The following is a 20,811-nucleotide window of genomic DNA, read 5'->3' as shown; positions in this document are numbered from 1 at the left end:
GCTTAATTGGTTTTAACTTTACACTGGTCTATCTGCCAAAGATAGCACTAATTTGGGTATACTTGGACAGGCAAGCAAGGGATGCCTGAGGTGCAAAAGACAGATCTTGATCTCTAATTCAAAGAATTCCAACTTAGACCAATGATTCTGATTAGCAGTGAATCTCTTTCTAAAAATTCCAAAATGAAAAAATACTATCAGAATTGTAAGGCCTGAGAAGAGATGAAAAATAGCCAAGGGTTTAAGTGAAGCTCTGGCTGGCCTCCAATTTTTAACAAAGCTATGATGTGTTCCCCTAGTTTTTCCCTTCCCCCCGGCCTCTTGTCAACACACAGCACTGGGGCAGAGGCCCAACAGGCAGCACCAGCTACAAATGAGCAGCAGGGAGCCAGGGCATTTGAATTTAACTACAAAGTTTAGGGGACAAGCTTAAGGCAGGATCAATTCAGTTCTTCCAATTGTGAGGTATGAAAGGAGAGTTAAATGGGGGATGTTTAGTAGAATGACCTATTGATTTTGATTTTGATTGGAAGGCTCATGACTGACTTTCAGCTCGACCCCTTACTAGTTGTATGATCCTGGGAAAGTCACTTCACTTCTCTAATTCTCACTCTCCTTCCTTAGTTGTGGAAACTGAGAGTGTAAATTTTTTTTTTTTTGATACCAGGAATTGAACACAGGGGTGCTTAACTACTGAGTCTTTTTATTTTTATTTTGAGACAGGGTCTCACTAAGTTGCATAGGGCCTCACTAAATTGCTGAGCTGGCCTTGAACATCCCCACCCCCACCCCGCCACCCCCGGGGTGCTGGGGATTGAACCCAGGGCCTTGTGCTTACAAGGCAAGCACTCTGCTGACTAAGCTATCTCCCCAGCCCTAGGCCTTGAACTTTCAATCCTCCTGAGTCACTGGGATTACAGGTATGCGCCACCATGTCCAGCAATACTTTTATCTTCTTTGGGATTATTGTAAGAATCAAGTCAGATCAACTGTACTATTGAAATATTATTTATTAAAGGCAACAAATAATTATCGGGTACTTCTCATGTTCCAGTACTTGACAGAGAAAGTAGTAAAACACTGCCCCAGCCCCAGCTACTGTAACAGAGGAGATAGGTGAACACACAGGTATCTCTTCAAAGGGACATGGAACAGAGATGGAATTGCAATTAAAATAGGCTAAGGGATGGAAGTCAGAGTCTCAGGAAAGTTATACTGGAGCTCATCCTGGAAGGGTAAGTGGGCAGCAGCCAGCAGGAGAGGCTGGTATGTGCATTCTAGGGAGAGAGAAATAAACAAAAAGGTATGAAAGTACATAAGGTTTAGGGAGCAGTGAATTGTCTGTGTGGCTACAGCACAGGCTACACAGAGCAGTCTACTTGGAAATGAAACTGGAAGGGTAGGTCGGAAGCAGGTTGTGAAGAGTTCTGCATTGTGACAGAGTTTAAATATCATCAACCAGAGGCAACTAGCAATTTACAGAGGAGAACAGACATATACCCCTGCCTCTCTTCTTTCTTTGTCCTGACACTATAAAAATAAGATGTAATATGTGCCTTCCAATTACAATCTAGCAAAAAGATACAGGATGATATATATAAAAGCTATAACAGAAGTACATAGGAATACAGCTAAGAGTACAAAGACAAGGGTAGTTGATCCCACATGGAAGGTCACCAAACTATTTATTGAGGAGGTGTTAAGTTGGTATTATCTGGTCTGAACAGACTTTGGAAAGGTATTCCAAGCAGAGGGAGACGCAGAGAAAAGATACAGAGCCATAAAATAGCATGCCACATAGTTCAGCAAAAGCTTAAGGAATGAGGGGAATTTGGCACCATGAGCCCAGCAAGGTAGGCTGAAGCCAGGCACTGCAGGTTAAGAAGACATGTTACAGACTTCAGGCTGTGTGAATTGTAAATTTCAGTCTGCCTCTGTCTAGCAGTATGGCCTTACACAAGTTATATAGCCTCTTTAAACCTCAAGACAAGAGCAGAGGTGGTGGACAAGAAGAAGAAAAGACAGATGTAAGAAATCTTTCCAGGGCTGGGGAGATAGCTTAGTTGGTAGAGTACTTCACATGTAAGTACAAGGCCCTGGGTTCAATCCCCAGCACTGAAAAAAAAAAAAAAAAAATCTTTCCAAGATGACATCGACTAGATTTGTCAAAAAGGGAGAGATTACTGGCAGTATTAAATCAAATATGATTCTGCATTCCTAACCTGGACAACTAGGTACATGAATAGAAATATTTAACGATTTGACATGTGTCAAACATAGGGTATGCCTGGGTAACATCCAGATGAATGTGTCAAGTGCACTGTGAGAAACACGTCTTTGGGTTGGGCAAGAATTCAGGAAAAGGTTCTCTCATTGCCTCTTTATCAGGTTCTTTTAGTTTGAAACCCCCCTCATTTGCAGTGTCCACTAAACAAATGTATGTAACCATCTCCTGGGCCACAGTTTAGTGAACTACAGGTGAACTACTTACCCAAGAAGAAAAGAAACCCCCAACCAATCAGATTATCTGTTTGTGCCTTTAGGACATGCAATTTCAGGGGTGTATCTTACCACAACTCACACATAAGCAGTAGGAGAAATGCAGAGAAATGAATGCAGGTGACCCATAAGAGAGTGAAGTAGAAGGAACATAAGGCCTCACAAAAAGAGACAGAGAGTAGCTGCCTGACAACATTCTGGTTTCATAAAGTGCTAATGCATCTAGATATCAGACTCCATGAGATCATCCTATATCCACTTTGACTTCTGCTTCTTTGCATTCCAGCAACCAAACAATCTCTATGACTAAAACAGATGAGACTGCTCAAGATACAGAGACCAAAACAAGAAAATGGCCGAAGTCAGGACTCTGGGAAAGAGCAACAAGGAAGTCAGAGGAAGAAAAGTCAGTGAAAGAGGCAGAAAAAAGGAATTCACACATGGAAGAGGTAATTCAGGAAAAAGCAATGTTCTTGCAGTTAATATACAAGAGAGGGTTTCAAGGAATAGACAACAGTGTCCAATGCTAAAGAGAAATCAAATAAGAGGAAGATAAAACTAGGCCACTGGATTAGGCAATTAAGAGATCACTTCTGACCTTTCCCAGAGCACTGGGAATTATTAGAACTCACAAACTTTTTATTTTCAGATCTGACTGCCACTGCAGTACCCTGCCTCGATTTTAAAAATAAAATCTTCCCAACACTAGTCATTCTGGGAATGTTCTATATCTTGATTTATAGAGTGGTAAAATTCATGTAAAAATCCGTCAATGGAACATTTTAAGTTCATACACTTTAAAGAGAAAACAAAGTCCCTTCTGTCCCATTCTTACATAGTAATCAGCTTTAGAAATAAAGGGTTTATAAAACAATTTTTATACTTAGGGCAAAGTGTTCTTGGAACCCAGGAATCATCCCTTGGTATCCTCCATCCCAGTCTTCTGAGGTAATAGCATGTAATGCTACTGTTCTCATACTGTTATGACCAGGGAGGGGTAAGGGAGGGAAGGAGAAATGTGTTAGTCTGTCAAACATGAGTCCTCACAGACCCAAGGACACAGTAAGCAACCTGAACCATTTGTGAGAAGGGAAAGAGATGCAGCTCAAGAACAGTTTGAGGTGCTAAAGCAGCATACAGACATGGAGTCCTACCTTCATCAGGTGCTTGTTGACCCACTTGGTGAACGTTTTCTTCTGAACCCGGTCCCGCTCATCTGCAAAACAAACAGAAGACACTGGTTTGGTACTACACTCAACAAGTTCTCACACCCCTGCTTTGCCCACACCCTGGTTCTTCTAGGACCACGTAAGAGAGTTGACAGAACCATTGGACAATGGGACAGTGCCTTCTTGTTAGGAAGCTTAGGCCTTTCTCTTTGGTCCTGACCATGTTGTTGATTTTAGACAGAATCACTTAGCTCAAAGTCCATTTGAGAAGAGCAGGGAGCAGAATGATTCCCCGCTTCCCTCAACAAGCCCCAGAAGGCCAAAGCTGTGAATGCCACCAACAGAAGGAGCAGAGAGGCCTTGGCAAGTGGGACATTACACTGCAGAGGTCAAATCTAACTCTTCAGCCAGGTACTGTGGTGCACACCTGTAATCCCAGCAGCTCGGGAGGCTGAGGCAGGAGGATTGAGAATTCAAAGCCAGCCTTAGCAACTTAGCAAGGCACTTAGCAACTCAGTGAGACCCTGTCTCTAAATAAAATACAAAAAAGGGCTGGGGATGTGGCTCAGTGGTTAAGCGCCCTTGGGTTTCCCCAGTATCACAAAAAAAAAAAAAAAAAAGAGAAGAAGGGTGGGGGGGGGAGGCGGAGGGGGAGAGAAAGAAGAAGAAGAAAAAATTCACTTCCCTCACCAGCCACTATAAGCAACCTACCTTTCACTGCCCATCTCTTCCCTCCCTCCCTTCTCCTAAGTCTTACAGAGGCAAATTCCCCCTCTTTTTCATTTTTTCCCCTCTTTAACAGAAATATGACTGTCAACATTTGATAACAACTGATCCACAGAGGCTGTCCTGCAAAGGACTCATTTTCTCCCACCCAAATTCCCCAGAGCCACTTCCAGAACACTGAGTCATCAGCCCTGCTCCTTTTCTACTTATTTGAAACACACAACATCCCCTGTATCACCTTGTTCAAATCACCCTTGGTGTCATTGGTCATTTTCTTTTGCCCATCCCCTTCCATACAGCAAATCCACCTTAACCTTCCTTTACAACTTGGTCACTTTTACTATTTCCACATAAACATCAACACACAGGCTGGCAATGCATCCAAGCCTATGTGACTCCACTGAATTTGATCTGTAATTCACATCCAGTCACCACACTGCCATACTCTGAGCCTCATTTCTTCTCCAAACATACTATTTGGCAGCAGTCACCTTTATCAGTCTCTCATACCTCATTCTCATCTTCAGTCACTCCATCCTTACTCTACCCTATTCAATGAAAACTTCTGTGGTTACCCAGTCTGTCCTAGACAGGATGGCTAGTCACTCAAAGCTGCTCTTACCAGGAGCTCTCATGTTCATGATGACAATCTTCAAACTTGAATTACCACCACTGCTTTATTCTTTTATCCCTTTCCCAAGTCAGAAAACATTTCAGAAGGAATCTGCAGCAGTACATAAATCTGGTTTCTAGTCAGTCACACAAACGTCAGCTAGGTTCTTTCTCCCTACTGCCCAGGCTTTTTCTTCTTATAGATCCCATAGTTAAAAGGCACATAGCACCATTTCCAAACAGTGCCAACATACTCTCTCCACCCCCAGTGAATTCACTTATCTACCTATTTTTCTGAGTCTGTAACCAATCAGTGAGCACTTCCTCATCTTTGTCTTTGTGTTTTTATCTTCACCTTGAATCCATCATTGTTTTGCAAGGAACAACTCTCTTCCTACTATAGACCACAGAAATAGGAGATGAACCTTACAAGTTATCCAGTTTCATTCTCTGCTGATACAAGAATCCCTCCAACAACAAAGAATCTTGTGTTCAGGGTTGAAAAGTCTATCCAAATCTCACACTTATCTATAATATTCTTGAGATAGTGGAGAATCTACTACCTTATATTGGCAACATACCAATTTAATAGTTCTATAAAGTATCATAATTGTCTTCCTTATAAATTTTATCTATTGGCTTTCATTTGGGACAGTTAGAACCTTAAGTCTAATTAGTTTTCACTTAATGAAGGTTTTCAAGTATTTGAGGCCAGAAATCTTTTAGATTTAACCAATCATGAAAACATACTTTTATCTTTTTAGATGATAATTAAGTTATCTGATTTCATCATAATTCTTTTCAGGGCCATGTCATCTGCAAACTGAATCAGAACCAGTTTGCAACTAGTCTCATCTAAATCCTAGACACTCACACTATTTATTTTCCCTGCATGGCATTCTATTTCTCTTCCTCCCCACCTCTCCAAATGCTATTTATCCAACTTCTTCATTTACTCATTTATTCTTTGGATAAATCTTTATTATGATAGGTCCCAGGAGTTGATGGAAACAGCTCAGCTGAGAGAGAGGTAGACTAAAGACAGTTCCCTTACAGAAATATGTCATAATCCCTGTCTTCAAAAGAGATGATAGTATAACAAAGAAAGGAAATACTTCAATACCACTTGATAAGTGTTAGAGGTAAGCACAGAGTGCTCAAATATAAGAGAAGTGGTGTGGCTTACCTCAGCAGGAAAGAGAAAGAGCTAGTGAAAGTTTCCTAGAGGAGTTACTCTAACTAATCTTAAAAGATGACTATCCCAGCATCTCAGGAGGCGGAAGCAGGAGGATTCCAAGTTTGAGAACAGCCTTCAAAACTTAGCAAGACCCTGCCTCAAAAAAAAAAAAAAAAAAAAAAAAAAAAAAAAAGGGCAGGGGGTGTATAGTTCAGTGGTTGAGCACCCATGGGTTAAATGCCTGCCCCGCCCCCCCGCAAAAAAAAAAAAAAGACTAAAAGTCAACCAGAAAAAGAAGGGCAAGGATAAAGTTGCTACATGAAATTACATATAACACAAATTCATGGAGACAAAGAGCTTATGTTCAGAAAACTGTGCAGAAGGATGGTTGAAAGAAGAGATATAAGAAGACCAAACTGTATCCTATAAGTAAGGGGAAGTACTGAAAGGTTTTAAATAGGAGAATGAGATAAGATTTGTATTTGGGAAAAATTACTTTGGCTGCCTTTCCCAACGACTTCAGTTCCCAATAGTCTCTTTGTCCTTCAATTTTTTTTATGATATTTACTGTGCTAATCACTCAGCACTTACATAATTAGAGTTCTGAACTTTTAATATGCTTATTCTTATATCACTAATGAGATCATTAACTCCTTGAAGAAAGAGGCCATGCTTTACCTTTTTGTGTCTCCCACAACTTCAAACATCTAAAGTATGACACAGAAAGACCTTAAAAAATAAAACAAAAACCTTCCTGTTGTTCAACACACAATTAGAAGATTGGTTAAAAAACACAAAATAAAATGAGAGCTGAGTCACTCTAAAGAATCCAGTTCAATATGTAAAAACCGTTTTAGAAAGTTCTCCCTCTAAAGACACAAGTATTTTTTTTTTGCTTTTCCTTAGAATTTCTCCTCTGTGGGCTGGGATTATAGCTCAGTAGTAGAATGCTTGCCTAGCACCCTGAAGACCTGAGCTCATCCCCAGAGAGGGAGCAGGGGCTCAGGGGAGGCACAACTACAACAATTATAAGTGCTTTTGTAACAGGTCAAACAATTCACAGATGGAAAAGAAAATAGTTACAGATTTTCTTTTAAGGTAGTCAGTATTTTTAAGAGGTAGAATTCATTTGATTTCTTTTTAGTCCACAGTCATGTTTCTTTCAGACCTGAAGATGTGAGTAACACAATTGAGACTTTTCATTTTACTACCAACCTGTTATTCTGATCACCTGCCAAGTCATTCCATGAGGATAATGCATTAGAGAACCTGATGGTCTTATATCAGTCATGCTTCCTAAAGCTAAATAACTGGCTTTCAATTTTGAAGGAAAAGGATCAAAGTACTTTTTCTGAATATAATTATTAAAAGCAACATGATTACAAGCCCTTCCCAAGAAGAGCTAACTTGCTAGAACTGAGCTGTAAATTCCTCGGAAAAGGGGAATTCCTTTGCCCTGAAGAGCTAGAGGATCCTTTCTAAGGATCAGAGGATGTTACAGTGCCTGAAGCTTTTTTTTTTTTCTTTAAATATTTGTTTTTAGATGTTGATGAACCTTTATTTTATTCATTTATTTATATGTGGTGCTGAGAATCAAACCCAGTGCCTCACACATACTAGGCAAGCGCTCTACCACTGAGCCACAACCCCAGCCCTAAAGTTTTATATTTTCATGTTTTAGCAAGCCAGGCATGGTGGCACATACCTGTAATCCCAGGAGGCTGAGGCAGGAGGGTGACAAGTTCCAGGGCAGCCTCAAAAACTTAGTGAGGCCCTAAGCAACTTACCTTGTCTCAAAATAAAAAAGGCTGTGTAGATTAGTGGTAAAGCATCCTTGGATTCTAGCTCAGAACCCCCTGCCCCCAAAAATTTAGCAAGGAATTTCACTGGGGAAGCCAAGAAGCAACTCTACCTATTATATAGACCAGCAGAATGCTCCAAACAGTTCAGACTTTCAAACTATTTAATAAATTTTAGGTTTGGCAGACTAATACAACTCCAGGCCCAGCTAAGATCTTTCTACCTAACACTAAAGGTAGGACCCTCAGAAAGTACCCTTATGTGAGAGGAAAACAGTCAAAGAAAGGGTGAAATTCCTTTTAATGTTTCTTATAATCTCAGCCCCACTAAAGGTTATGAACTGACAATGAAGAGTTCAGCTATCCACTGAGAAAGTCTTAGATCTAACCCTTGAGGCATCAATGGCTCATCCATCACTTAGTGGTTACCAAATTAGAAGATTTAATATTTGCTACAAATATCTACACTAATTTTACTTTGGTTTTACTTGCAGATTTGTTTCTCTCTGTAACCTAAGTCTGTCCTTCTGCCTAACACATGAAACCCACCTTTCCCTTCTCTCTTTATTTATTTTATTTTATTTTATTTTATTATTTTTTTGCAGTGTTGGGGATTGAATCCAGGGCCTTATGCTTTCAAGACAAGCACTCTACCAACTGAGCTATATCCCCAGGCCTCCCTTCTCTTTAGGAACATTAATCCAACAATTATCCACTGGCCTGTATATCTTCAACTTCTCCCTCTCCACCAGTTCTCTCCCCTGGGCTTCCTGAGCCAAGTGTAATGACAATGCTCAGACTCTACTTCTTGCCTCCTACTCATCCATGGGGCTATGGCTTCCAGCCCCACAAATTCACTGTAACTGCTCTCTCCATAGCCTCCTAACCCAGTGGCAATCAAGTAACTCATCTCACTTAAATTCTCTATGGCAGAAGACACTGCTATCATTCCTTCATCTTTTAAACATACTCCTTCTTGGATCTGATACTCTGTTCTACCTTAGTTTTCCTGCTTTTTTGGTTGTTCCTTCTCTTCTGCCCACTCCTAAAAATGTTTACTCATCCTTAGATCTCTTTTCCTTCTTCTTCTTCTTTTTTAATATATGTTTTTAATTGCAGATGAACACAATGCCTTTATTTTACTCATTTTTTTTTTTAATGTGGTACTGAGGATTGAACCCAGTGCCTCACACATACTAGGCAAACTCTCTGCCACTGAGCTACAGCCCCAGCCCAGATCTCTTTTCTTCTTATTCTGTATTATAGTTTCTCAAAATAATGGACCCAAGACCCAAGACTTTGCAGATGGGTTTGGAAAGGGACATTCAGGAATCACCTAAAATTATATGCAAAGTTTTTGGTGTTATGTTAGAAGAAGAAAAAATCCATAGCCTTAAAAAAAAGTTAGGAAGGCCTATTCTCTACTCTCTCCCAGAATGGTTGAGTCTACTTCCATGGTTTCAACTATAACCTACAGGCTGATAATTCACAAATTCATACCTTCAGCTCAGGGCTTTAACCCCAAACACCACTCTCATAAAATTACCTCTTAAAATTTTGTTTTATCTCAAACTCACCTTTCTAAAACCCAACTCTTGGGCTAGGAGCGTAGAGTTGAGCGTAGAGCGTTCAAACCTGAGCACCATTAAAAACAAAACAAAACAAAACAAAACCTTTCTTAGAGCCCCGTCAGGTGCCCTTTAAGGTAGAGGGATTAGGAAAGGAGAGATTTCAAATGGCATGTGTTACAAAGCTTTTGTTTGAAGAAAAAAGAATGATTCCAGGGCTGGGGATATAGCTCAGGGGAAGAGTGCTTACCTAGCACATGTGAGACCCTGGATTCAATCCCTACCATTTTAAAAAAAGAGGGTGGGGTGAGGGGAGAGGATGGGGGAGAGGGAATGTAGGTGAAGAAAAAACTGAACTCTTTTTGCTTCTAACTGTTTTACCTGCTCTAACTTATCTTTCTCAATGCTGCCAGCAATATTTCTGGAAAAACTAATCTTGTACTCTCTACTTTAAAATTCTCCAGTGAACCTTTATTCTCCTAATAACATTAGTAGTAAGCATCTGCTGAGTACCTACTTAGGTGCTAAGCACCTTACATATATTCTTCCTAATGCTCAACAGTTCTATACGATAGATATTAATTTAATAGAAAGAGGAAGTCAAAAGAGAATAAGCATCTTGACAGAGATTACAAGATAAATAAGAGTCAAATTTGAACCCAACTCTACCCAATACCAAAGCCTAATGCCTCCATTCAGTTTGGTATATAAAAGCCATTACATGATTCCTGCCAGCCACTCACTCCTCTCCACCCTTCTGTGAAAACTAACTTCCAATCTTGTTTAAAAAAAAAAAAATTTCCCCATATGGAGCTTCCTGTGCTTCATGCCTTCCTTTGCACATGCTGTTCCCTCTGCATGGAGTACAGCTCCCCCTCCTCAACTACTCATTCTCCAGCATTCCGTTTAACTATGATCTCCTCTAGGAGCCTTCCCAATCTCCTATACACATTTGTCTAGGTGATTATTGCAGGCTTTCACTATTTACTTGTTTCTGTCCTACTCCACAAAGAACAATTTGAGAACAGTCCTGGCACAGAATGAAAGCTTGCACTTCAGGTGCAAAGTTCTGTGTTCTGATTCAACACAGAAATAGTGCATGATAAACATAGTTCCTGTACATCATGTATTATCCAAAAGGCACTGAGGGAAGAGTCTCTGCTTGTTTCCCTATGGGTCACAGAAAAATCACAAGAGCTTCAAGAAATCCAGAAGCACCTACCGCTTGGAAATCGAAAAAGGATATAACCAAGTTTACAACGAAGGGACCTCATGAGGTTTATAATTAGTGACAGAGACCAACATATACCTAATTAATATAACACCAAGGAAATAAGGTATCAGACACACACTGCACAAAATACTGATACAAGAATTGATTAATTCTGACAGAGAGATAAAGAGAAGAGCTCATGGAGCATGTAGTGTTTGAGTTAAACCTTGAATCACAATAGGATTTTAGCAGCCCAAAAGGGGTTAAGGAATTCCAAACCAGAAAAAAAAAAAAAAAAAACAGTGATTTGGAGCATCTAAGTGCACAGGATGTTTTAGAAAATGTAAATGTAATAGGAATATTAGTAATGTAAAGAAAAAATAGGGTAGCAAGTTCAGCTAGCTGAGGTCAAAGCACCAAGGATACAGAAAGCTGGAGTAAAGACTATGTACTTAGGTAGAAAAAGAGATGACGATAGAGGGCAAGCAGATCTGCATGAAAATGCCAGGCAGACCCCTACTGACTAGGTGTGGTCTGGGTAAGGAAAAGAAGAGTTCAAGGTAAGTTTAATGTTTCTAGGCAGAGTAATTGGGAGAAGTGAGGTAGCTTGAGATAATAAAAATAAGAGGCATTGATTTGGTAGGGATAAATTGAGTTAAAAAAAAAAAAAAAAAAAAAGTCAAGGAAGTGTTATCAGGATCTTCTTGCAGCCAGTTAGAACCTTAGGTGAAGAATTCAGAAAAGTGGTCAGAATTGAAAATACCAATTTGATAGCTGAAGTAATGGCAAGATCAAACAACCCATTTCAACAAATCTTCCTAAATCACCACTTTGTCTATATAACCCTTCTATTCAGAATGCTTTAGTGACTCCCAATGGACCAGAGTCCAGTTATTTAGTTTTCATATTCACAGCCCTCTACAACCCTATGAAATTCAGGTTTTTATTCTCTGTGTTTTAGGTAGCTGAAAGAGACAAAGACCTGTCCTCTGACCTGAAGCAATTTACTCTTCCAACTTTATCTCTAGATTCTTCCCCACCTGACTCAACCCCAAGCATTCTGATCTCACTGTTTCCAAACACATCTTTCACATCCCTGCCTTTGTTCACCTTTTCCCCACCTGGGATATATATCCTCCTCTTCTTAGATTATCTAACATGGAGCCTCCTTTCCAGGTCCAGATGAAGCCCCACTTCTCCCTTTAGACCTTTCTGGTCATGCCAGTCACCTCTGGATGTAACAAGTAAATTGAGAGCATATATAACCTATTGTCAGATATCACTGTATTTAAGTCTCATTTCTCTATCTGAACTGAGCTCTTTAAAGTCAAGGTACATATTTTAAATTTCCTTAAATATTCAACCTTTAGGACTACAGCAGGTATTCAAGAATATCCAATCATTTAACAAATATATACTGACAGCTCACTACATGGTAAGGTAAGGTCTACAAGAACACATTAAGATGATATTTTCAGTCAGACTAAGAAGCAATCTCAAGTGATATTTAAGACTGCTTTCCACAGCAGGGTGCATAGATTCCCACTCAGATGTTCCTTTTCCAGCTACAGCTTTCCTAAATTCTTCTTGCCACATCCGAGATTCTCTATCACTTAATGTTCTCTATGCAAACTCAAAGGAAATGGGCTAAACAGGACTGCAATCCCAGCTACTTTGGAGCCTGAGACAGGAGGATTTTAATTCCACAGTTAGCCTAGGCAATTTAGTGAGAACCTGCCTCAGAATTTAAAGAAAAAAAATTTTTTTTAATTTAAGGGCTAGGGATGTAGTTCAGCATCAGTATATGTAGGGCCCTGGGTTCAATCCTCAGAACCACAAAAAAAAAAAAAAAAGAGAGAGAGAAAAGAAATAAATGATATCCAAAGGTGTCTTTGCTCCGAAAACTAGGTGTTTATTTGGGCACCTGATTCTGTATAAGAATGAATGGTAACTAGCATGAATTTTCAAATTATATACATTTTACATATAACAACTACTAGCTATCAATGATGAACTTACTATGTGATAGGCACTGGTCTAAGGGCTTTAATGTCATATACTCCCCAAAATGACTATGAGTTAGGATGTATTTTAATCTCCTTTTTAACTGAGGAAACTGAGGCACAGAAAGGTTAAGCAATTTTCCCAGTTTGCATGGCTATAAAGTGGTAGAGCAATAGACCCCAAGTAGACAGTTGTTACTAAAACCCTCTTTCATAACTGCTGTGCTAGAGTGCCCTTAGGGGACGAAAAGGGGTGGAGTAACTGAAAGCATAAAGTTTTTGCCCTGAAACTTTCAACAGGGATCTGGACTTTCTCGCACTTCTCTGTTACTACAGAAAGCAAGGCCTTGGACTCTTGCTTATCTCTGTATGCTTTCAGATACAGATTATTTTTTCAGGTTCCAGGGAGGAAATCTCAGTGATACTGATAAAGTAAGATAAAAAGCTAGAAAGCCTGGCAATAACTGGCTAAAACTGTTCCTCTTTCTGCCCCAAACATTAGTATGCCACTGGTTTATTTCTCCAAAAAAACACTTCAATATTTGGTAGCACTAGCCTAGCAGTCAAGAGACATCAGAACCCAAATTCTGTGCCTCTCTTCCTCTAGATGTTTTCCGAGGTCCCTTCTCCATCAAACCAGCAGCAATTTCGGTATTAGGAAAAATTTGGCTAATTTTCACAATTTCGTTCCATTTTAGAGACTCAGGTTATCAAGCTATTAGTTCCCACACTTAGCTCTCACAGACTAGTAAATGTCCTCAAATATATTACAAAGTATAATATAAAGTTGCCAACTTTTTCTTTTGATAAGTATCTAAAACCCCATCTAATAACAATGCTTTCATAAAATAAAGGTTATTTTAACATAAAAAAGTAGGAAGAACAAATAAAAAAGAACAAATGAAACAAAGTAGGAAGGACAATTTCAGAATAAAGGACAGTTTTTTAAGTGAGTTTAGCTTTATGAAAAACTACATTTCTCTTTTTCATTTTACTGAAAATTGATGAATTAATGTCTCAATCCAGCACCAATCAGTGCACTCTACAGTTTGGAAACCAGGAAACCTATCATCAAAAATATCAGGTCACTTAAGGTTCAAGGTCACAGAACATTGTTTAAATGAATTATTCTCCCCTCTCAGGAGAGAGCTAGGTCATAGCCAACAGGACTCTTCCTTTAGCCTCTAATTCTTCTGTAGGTCTATGTCCCCCAACCATCTTCAAGTCCTTCTCTGTCACAGCTGACAGAAGATAAGTGTAAGAGAATTAGCAATAGGCCCCAAAGAGGAAACCTAGACCATGACTCCTCCCTTCCACCACCACTCCCCAGCTTGCTCAGAGGTAGGCTCCGCAACCAACCAACTTCTGCTAAAAATACACCCTGGACTTTCAGCACTGTGCAACATAACTTAAAAGTGGCTTCCTGACAGGCAGAAGCATGAGTATGAATTCAGCCTCTATAAAAAAAGTCCCACACCCAAAGCTTGGGCTCTTAACTGCCAGTCACTACTCAGGAAGTAGGGAACCCCCGCCACAACATCTAATCTATTCCGCCCCACGTTTTAACAAGCCCAAAGGTTGTAATGCCTGTAGGGCTTCAAAGGCCAGCCATTCCCATGAGTCAAAGAGAACAAGGGACATTTAGGATCCTCAAGCCCAAAAGAGGGAAAAAGAAACTTCACATACTAACCCATACAACACATGCGGCACACCAGGTGGGCGTTGAACTCGTGTTCATCTTGGTAACTGGGCCACATGGTGCCCAGAGTCTGCTGGCCCCTAAAAGGAGGGGATCCCAAAAAACCTCCAGCTAGTGTCCTATCCACCCCCTGCAGCTTCTCAAAAGGGCTGCGAGGTGAACAGAGACAGACAGCCCAAGAGCTGTGTGATGAACAGAAAGAAGAGAACAGAGAAGTGGCTCCACCCACAACTTCCTACTGACCTCCTTCTTCCCTTGAGGTCAGAGAGGAAGCTCCTCCCTAGGGCACTTCAAAAACTGGGTCCAGGTCTTCAGGCAAAGAGTATGCTATTCAAAAGTGGCACCACCTCAGTGTTTTCAGACCAACAGAGCATCCAGAGGTGGGAGCTTTATAAATAAAAGTCCAGTCAAGATAGTCAGTAAGCCTTATCAGACACAAGCTGGTCTTTGCGTTACCTTCCATTTGAAGAACAGAAGCTTGTAAACTGGTGAATCTTAGATGCAGAAGAGTTGTAGTTAAAATGGCTTACTGCCAAGTCAGGAACAGTGCATCCATTGCCCAACAACCTGTTCCTCAGGCTCACCTCTTCTCAAGCAAAAAGCACATCTGAAATTTTAACCAACTGAGAGGTCTCACAATGGAAGCAACTATAATGGAGCAAGCCCCCATATTGTTGCCAAGAAATTCCTATATTCCAAAGGGAGATTCATCTCCCTATACTTACAGCTGCCCAATGGGAAGAGTAACAGTCTCTCCCCAATGATTCCACCTACTTTAGAGAGCAGCCCAGCCCCAGGTAGCCTCCAGCGTAGATTAACTCAGCAGATTGCATAAACTTCAGAAATATTGTTTGCTTCTTGCTCCATTCTTTATGTTCATCCAGCCAAATGGCATCCCAAAGCCCCCTTCCTCTTTCCAGATCCTCTTACTTTGTCTTTATAGTCAGTGCACTTAATTTGACTGGGCCAGAAATTCCTTTATCCATCAGTGGAAGGCTGCTGGCTTGTTTGTCCAACTTGTTTTCTGAGTCTTGGCTAATTGTACCAGACACTGGAATGTTGAGAAAACACAATGAAGGGCTTTTCATTCAGATGGCCCAGCCCATCTATTGCTTCTCCACAATTCTGATCCAACCAGGGAAGAGAAGAGCCGAGCCCCTGTGGAAGTCCAGACAGACACTCCAATCTTGCCCCACAACAGTCAAAAAGGGCCCACTGCTGATAAGGGCCTAATCACCAGCTCTGTTCTAGCTCCCTAAATAGAACAACTTCTTTAGGCTAATGCTGCTTTCAATCCTGTTCCTGAGGACAGAGAGGGAGGGGCAGCACCCAGGAAAGCAAGTTTCCAGAGAATAGCCCAAAAGACCACAAGTGAAAATAAGTAAATGTGAGCTTGCCTTGCAGGCCACTCAGTTTAAACAAGCACTGTGACCTCCTCAATCCCCTGACAACTTCACTCCCAACTGGGCATTCCTCCCACCTATAAACTGCTAATAATCCTGGTACTGCTTACTAATAAAGAGCTTCACGGCTCACTTTATCCCTCCTTAACTAAGCTCTTGGTCACCCCAATAAACTGTGACGATCGTACTCAGTTTGTCCTCCTTCTCAGCCATTCCTTGGCATCGGACAGAAAGAGGCCTCCTAGAAGTTACCTTGTCCTAGGAAAAATATGCACAAGAAGTAGGGAAGAGAGAATAAAAAAGAATAAACATTCCTGATTCATATTTAGTAGCATTTTCCTTTATCAGATTGAAATTGCCTACGTGCAAGGACTATCTTTTGTCTTCAGACCTTAGTCTCTATCGCAGAAGACTCAATAATCTGAGTATCTACTCTCAATAAACTGAGCACCTACTTTTAACTGCTAGTTCACAGGTAATGTGCTAAGAACTTTAAATATTTCGTTTAATCCCAGGAATTCTCTAAGAAAGGTATTATCATTCTATTTTTGATATAAAATATACAGAGATGTAAAAGGTTAAAAAACCTGACCAAAATTACATACTTTGGAGCTGTTTACCTTTGAATTGTGCTTCTGTTATATGCTGCTATCTCTGAGAGGGACTAACCTGGAGTAGGGGAACTGTATACATGACGAGGGGAACTATTCTTTGCAAGATGAAGAAATAACTCAGCCAAATGCAGCGGCACACTTATAATCCCAGCTACTCAGGAGGCTGAAACAGGAGGATCACAAATTCAAGGCCAGTCTTAACAATTTAGCAAAACCCTGTTTCAAAATAAAAAATAAAAAGTGTTGCGGGTGTAGCTCAGTGTTTCAGCACTCAGTGTTAGATCCCCAGTACAGAAGGGAAGGGGAGAGGAAGGGAAAAGGAAGGGGACTGGAAATTCAGGGCACAACCCAAACACATGGGACAACTTCTGCAATGACTAAATAAGCTTACAACCTCCAAATATAAAACCAATCACTTCTGGGTAAAGTTTGAGGAAAGGGAACCAAAACCTGCCACTCCTCTGACATGCAACAGCATCTCTATTTCCCTTAAAGGTACAGCAGATGGAGTGAGACCTTTCCATCAGATTCCCAACAGGTCCTAGGCTTCAAAAGGCAATCTGCTATTCACAGTTGAGGGCAGGCCTTTGATTAACAGTCAGCTCTTACCATCTAGAGAAGATGGGCTGGTATGGTGCTTACATAGGCCGATCCTTTTTGCCCAACTTTTTATCATTTCATGTTAAAGGTAGGAGTTCACCTTGAGTAAAACATTATTTGAGTAAAACATTATTGTAGTTACTTAAGCAAAAATAGACTAGAGATATGGATATTAGGTCAAATATTATTGAATGCTATATGTTTAACATATCTGTAGATAACACAAATGGAAGACACACAGTTGATGCCATAAATGCAGAATTAAAGTTCAAAGAACTAGAAGACTGCACCAAATTTCACAGGGCAAAACTTAGGATAACTGTAAGTTCTGTGCTAAAGTTCAAGAAACCCAAAGGCACAGCAGCTATCAATAGATCTTGAGGAGTTGTATGAGGGGAAAGTTTCAATACTTAGATACATGGCTAGAAGTTGTCTGAGAATTTATACCTACTGTTTTTTTACAATAGGACAGAAAACTAAAGCTATATATTTATTTTCTAAAATGCCCAAATCAGCCACTTATACTATGGATATAAATGGAGACACAGAAGTCTTTCCTTCAACTATATAAGAAAATGATTCATAATATGTCATTTTTTATATACTCCCACTTTGGCTTCTGGTACATTTCTTAATTCCCAACCATAAAGTTGTATTTTTGTCCCCGGACCCACAGGAAGGTAGTATGTCTTCAATGATATCTTTTGTGAAAAATTATGATGATAGGCTATAATTAACCATGTGCAAAATGTGTCTAAGAACTCAGTACAATCATGCAACAGTACTGATGCCATATTACAAAGGAGAAAACAGGCTCAGGTAGATTAATGTCCCTCAACCAGTAGGGACTGAGGTAAGATAAAAATGCAGGCAATCTGACTCCAGGTGCTCAATCTGCTCTTAACCACAATTCCTTACTACTTCCAAGTATAGGTCAGATGCTTGCAGTGCCAGAATGAGAAAATTAGAAATCCTAGTCTTTCTTCTCAGATACGACTAGAAATTTGAAGTCCTGGGGAATTAAGCAATCTGCCCAAAATCACATTGTAGTAAGCAGAAGGGGCAGGACTTAAGAGCCCAGATCTTCTGACTCCAAGTTCAGTGGTCTTTCTACCACACTGCATAAACCTAGTAAGTGAGGGAGCGAAGGATCTAGGCATGGTGGCACACATCTGTAATCGCAGCAACTGGGAAGGGTGAGGTAGAAGGATCACAAATTCAAGGCCAGCCTTGGCAACTTAGGAAGACCCTGTCCAAAACTAAAAAGAAAAAAAAAAAAAAAAAAATGTTTAAAATGCTGGTATGTAGCTCAGTAGTAGAACACCCCTGTAGCAACATATGCACACATGCACACACACAGAGCAAAGGAAAGATGAAGAGTCCACCTTGAATAAAACATTATTTGAGTAAAACATTATTGTAGCTATTTGAGCAAAGATATACTAGAAATATGAATATTAGATCAAATATTATTGAATGCTATATGTTTAACACATCTGTAGATAACACAAATGGAAGACACACAGTTGATGCCATAAATGCAGAATTAAAGTTCAAAGAACTAGAAGACTGCACCAAATCTCACAGGGCAAAACTTTGGATAACTGTAAGTTCTGTGCTAAAGTTCAAGAAACCCAAAGGCACAGCAGTGACTGGAGAGGGACAACAATTTGTGATAAGCTTTGGCCATTTTATAATTGATCTTAATATATCATTAAGTTTAATATGATCCAATCATGTGATGGACCTGCTTTTAAAAAAAGAAAGAAAAGAAAATGAGAAAGAAAGACAGTCATGCAGACTTAAATTGTACTTCACATGGTCCAGACCCAGAGATGTGGCTGGTCCTCCTAGTGGGAAACAGGCAATGGCAAGAAACTTAAGAGATCAAATTTTCCATATCTTTCATTTTACAGATAAAGAAAACAAGATCCTAAAGAGGGAAGAAATCTATTCATTCACAAACACACAAAAAACTTAAATGTTTTTTTTTTTCTTAAATAACCATAAAGCCCTTTTCCTAATTATACTACCACAATGAGAGAGATTGATTAAAACACAGGGAAACTCTGTATCATTCAATTAACTTAAACCTAGCATCCACCTTCGACTACACATCAAACTAAGCCACACCCTCTAAATACAGGGCATGGTTCCTGCCACAGTTTATAGCTAATGCTGCCTCTTTCATTTATTTATTCATTCAAATAATATTTACTGACACCTTTGTCTCAGACACTTGACATGCTAAGATGAGTAAGAGTCCCTATTCTCAAAGATCTTACAGCTTAACAGAGTCTAACTGGTGGGGAGAGAGAGAAGCTAAGCAAGATGGCTACATGGATATGAATAAATCTTATGGACAGAGTGCTAGCACAGACGGAGAAGAAGGCTTTCCAGGGACAGTATCTACCTACCTTGAAGGATAAATGTCAAGCAGCCCAGTTGAAAAGAGGATGCAGGCATTTCAGGCAGAGACTTACACAGTGTTAAATGATTCTGAATACTGGTGGTTTGGAAAGCCCAGATGGGAAATGCAACTCATGAAAGAGGCTGGAAGATCATAAACCTTTTATGTCATGTTGAAGAGTTTAAACTTTCTTCTTAATGTGAAGGAAAAACCTAGATGGATTTTAAGCAGGAGAATGACACTGCTCTGTATTTTAGAAGATGGGTAGGGGGTGAAGGGTGGAGAAAAAAATGGGAAAAATAGGAGGTTATTCCAACAGTGTTAGAAGGAACAAAACCATGAAGACAGTAGGAAGTTTTGAGAATAATGAGATTATATGAATGCAAGTGTAGGCAGGTTTTACCAAAAAATATTTAAAGTTCAAAATACCAAAAGCATGCCAAGCCCATCTTATAGGTATCATATGGCTTTAGTACAAACTATCCATGCCTTCCTTCATCTCTTTTTACATCTGCTCGAGAGATGAGGACTTGGGAATATTCTAAAACCACATACTTATGTAATCAGATCTCTTCAATCACTATCAGAGATTGCTCCCCCACCTTTCTGCTGCACTACCCCCGCCTTGCCTCCCCACACACAGCCACCACATTTTCAGAGCAAGAATAATAAATTTAATTGTCCAAAGGGAAAACCAGAATGATAAAGACTTAGGAAATCATATAGTAATGGAAAGGGAGGTACCTAGCCTAGGGAAGATAGCTATTTTCAAATATAAGCTAGTCTGACACCTTGAAGATGAAGCAGATTTGATCTTGCTAGGCAGAATGTGGACTAAAAGGTGAAAGTTACACAGGCAACTCAGCGTAAGAACTTCCCAGCAGCCAACACAAGAAGTCCCCAGGTGCTGTGTTCTACCACTGTATGACTTCAAGCAAAGGAAGCATGACTTCTGACAAGGTAGGACTAAGGAAGTTGGATCTGTTAATGTAGAAGGTCCCTTCCAACTCTAAGAGCAAAACAGAATATGCTATCAATTTTAAGAGTGAACATCATGGACATCCACAAGACTGGGGGCCTAATTATAATAAGATATATTCCATGCTTGTGTAAATATATCAAAAATTATACTGTCATGCCTAACTAAAAATAACAAATAAAAATAAATTAAATTAAATAAAAAATTTTAAGAGTTGTATGAAATTTTTAAAAAACTATACAAACATAGTGAGGATTTACTGTAACAAAGGATCTCAGAACTGCATCATCGAACAGAACTTTATAGGCTATCTAGCCCAGGGATTTTCAACTCTGACACA

At 39.8% G+C, this 20,811-nt stretch overlaps 1 protein-coding gene across 12 annotated transcripts in view; it reads right to left on the bottom strand.

Annotated features, from left to right (window-relative positions):
* Positions 1 to 20,811, bottom strand: part of MACF1 (microtubule actin crosslinking factor 1) — a 342,663-nt gene that overhangs the window by 223,421 nt on the left and 98,431 nt on the right. For all 12 annotated transcript variants that reach the window (XM_079112948.1, XM_079112960.1, XM_079112953.1 and 9 more), the window contains exon 2: positions 3,654 to 3,715. In XM_079112948.1, coding sequence (XP_078969074.1) covers positions 3,654 to 3,715 — 62 coding nt within the window. The remainder of the gene's footprint in view (positions 1 to 3,653; positions 3,716 to 20,811) is intronic.

The sequence above is a fragment of the Sciurus vulgaris genome (genome assembly GCF_902686455.1).
Source record: "Sciurus vulgaris genome assembly, chromosome: 1".
Lineage (NCBI taxonomy): Eukaryota > Metazoa > Chordata > Mammalia > Rodentia > Sciuridae > Sciurus > Sciurus vulgaris.
Note: the sequence above shows the minus strand (reverse complement) of the source record. Positions and strands in the feature narration are given on the sequence as shown.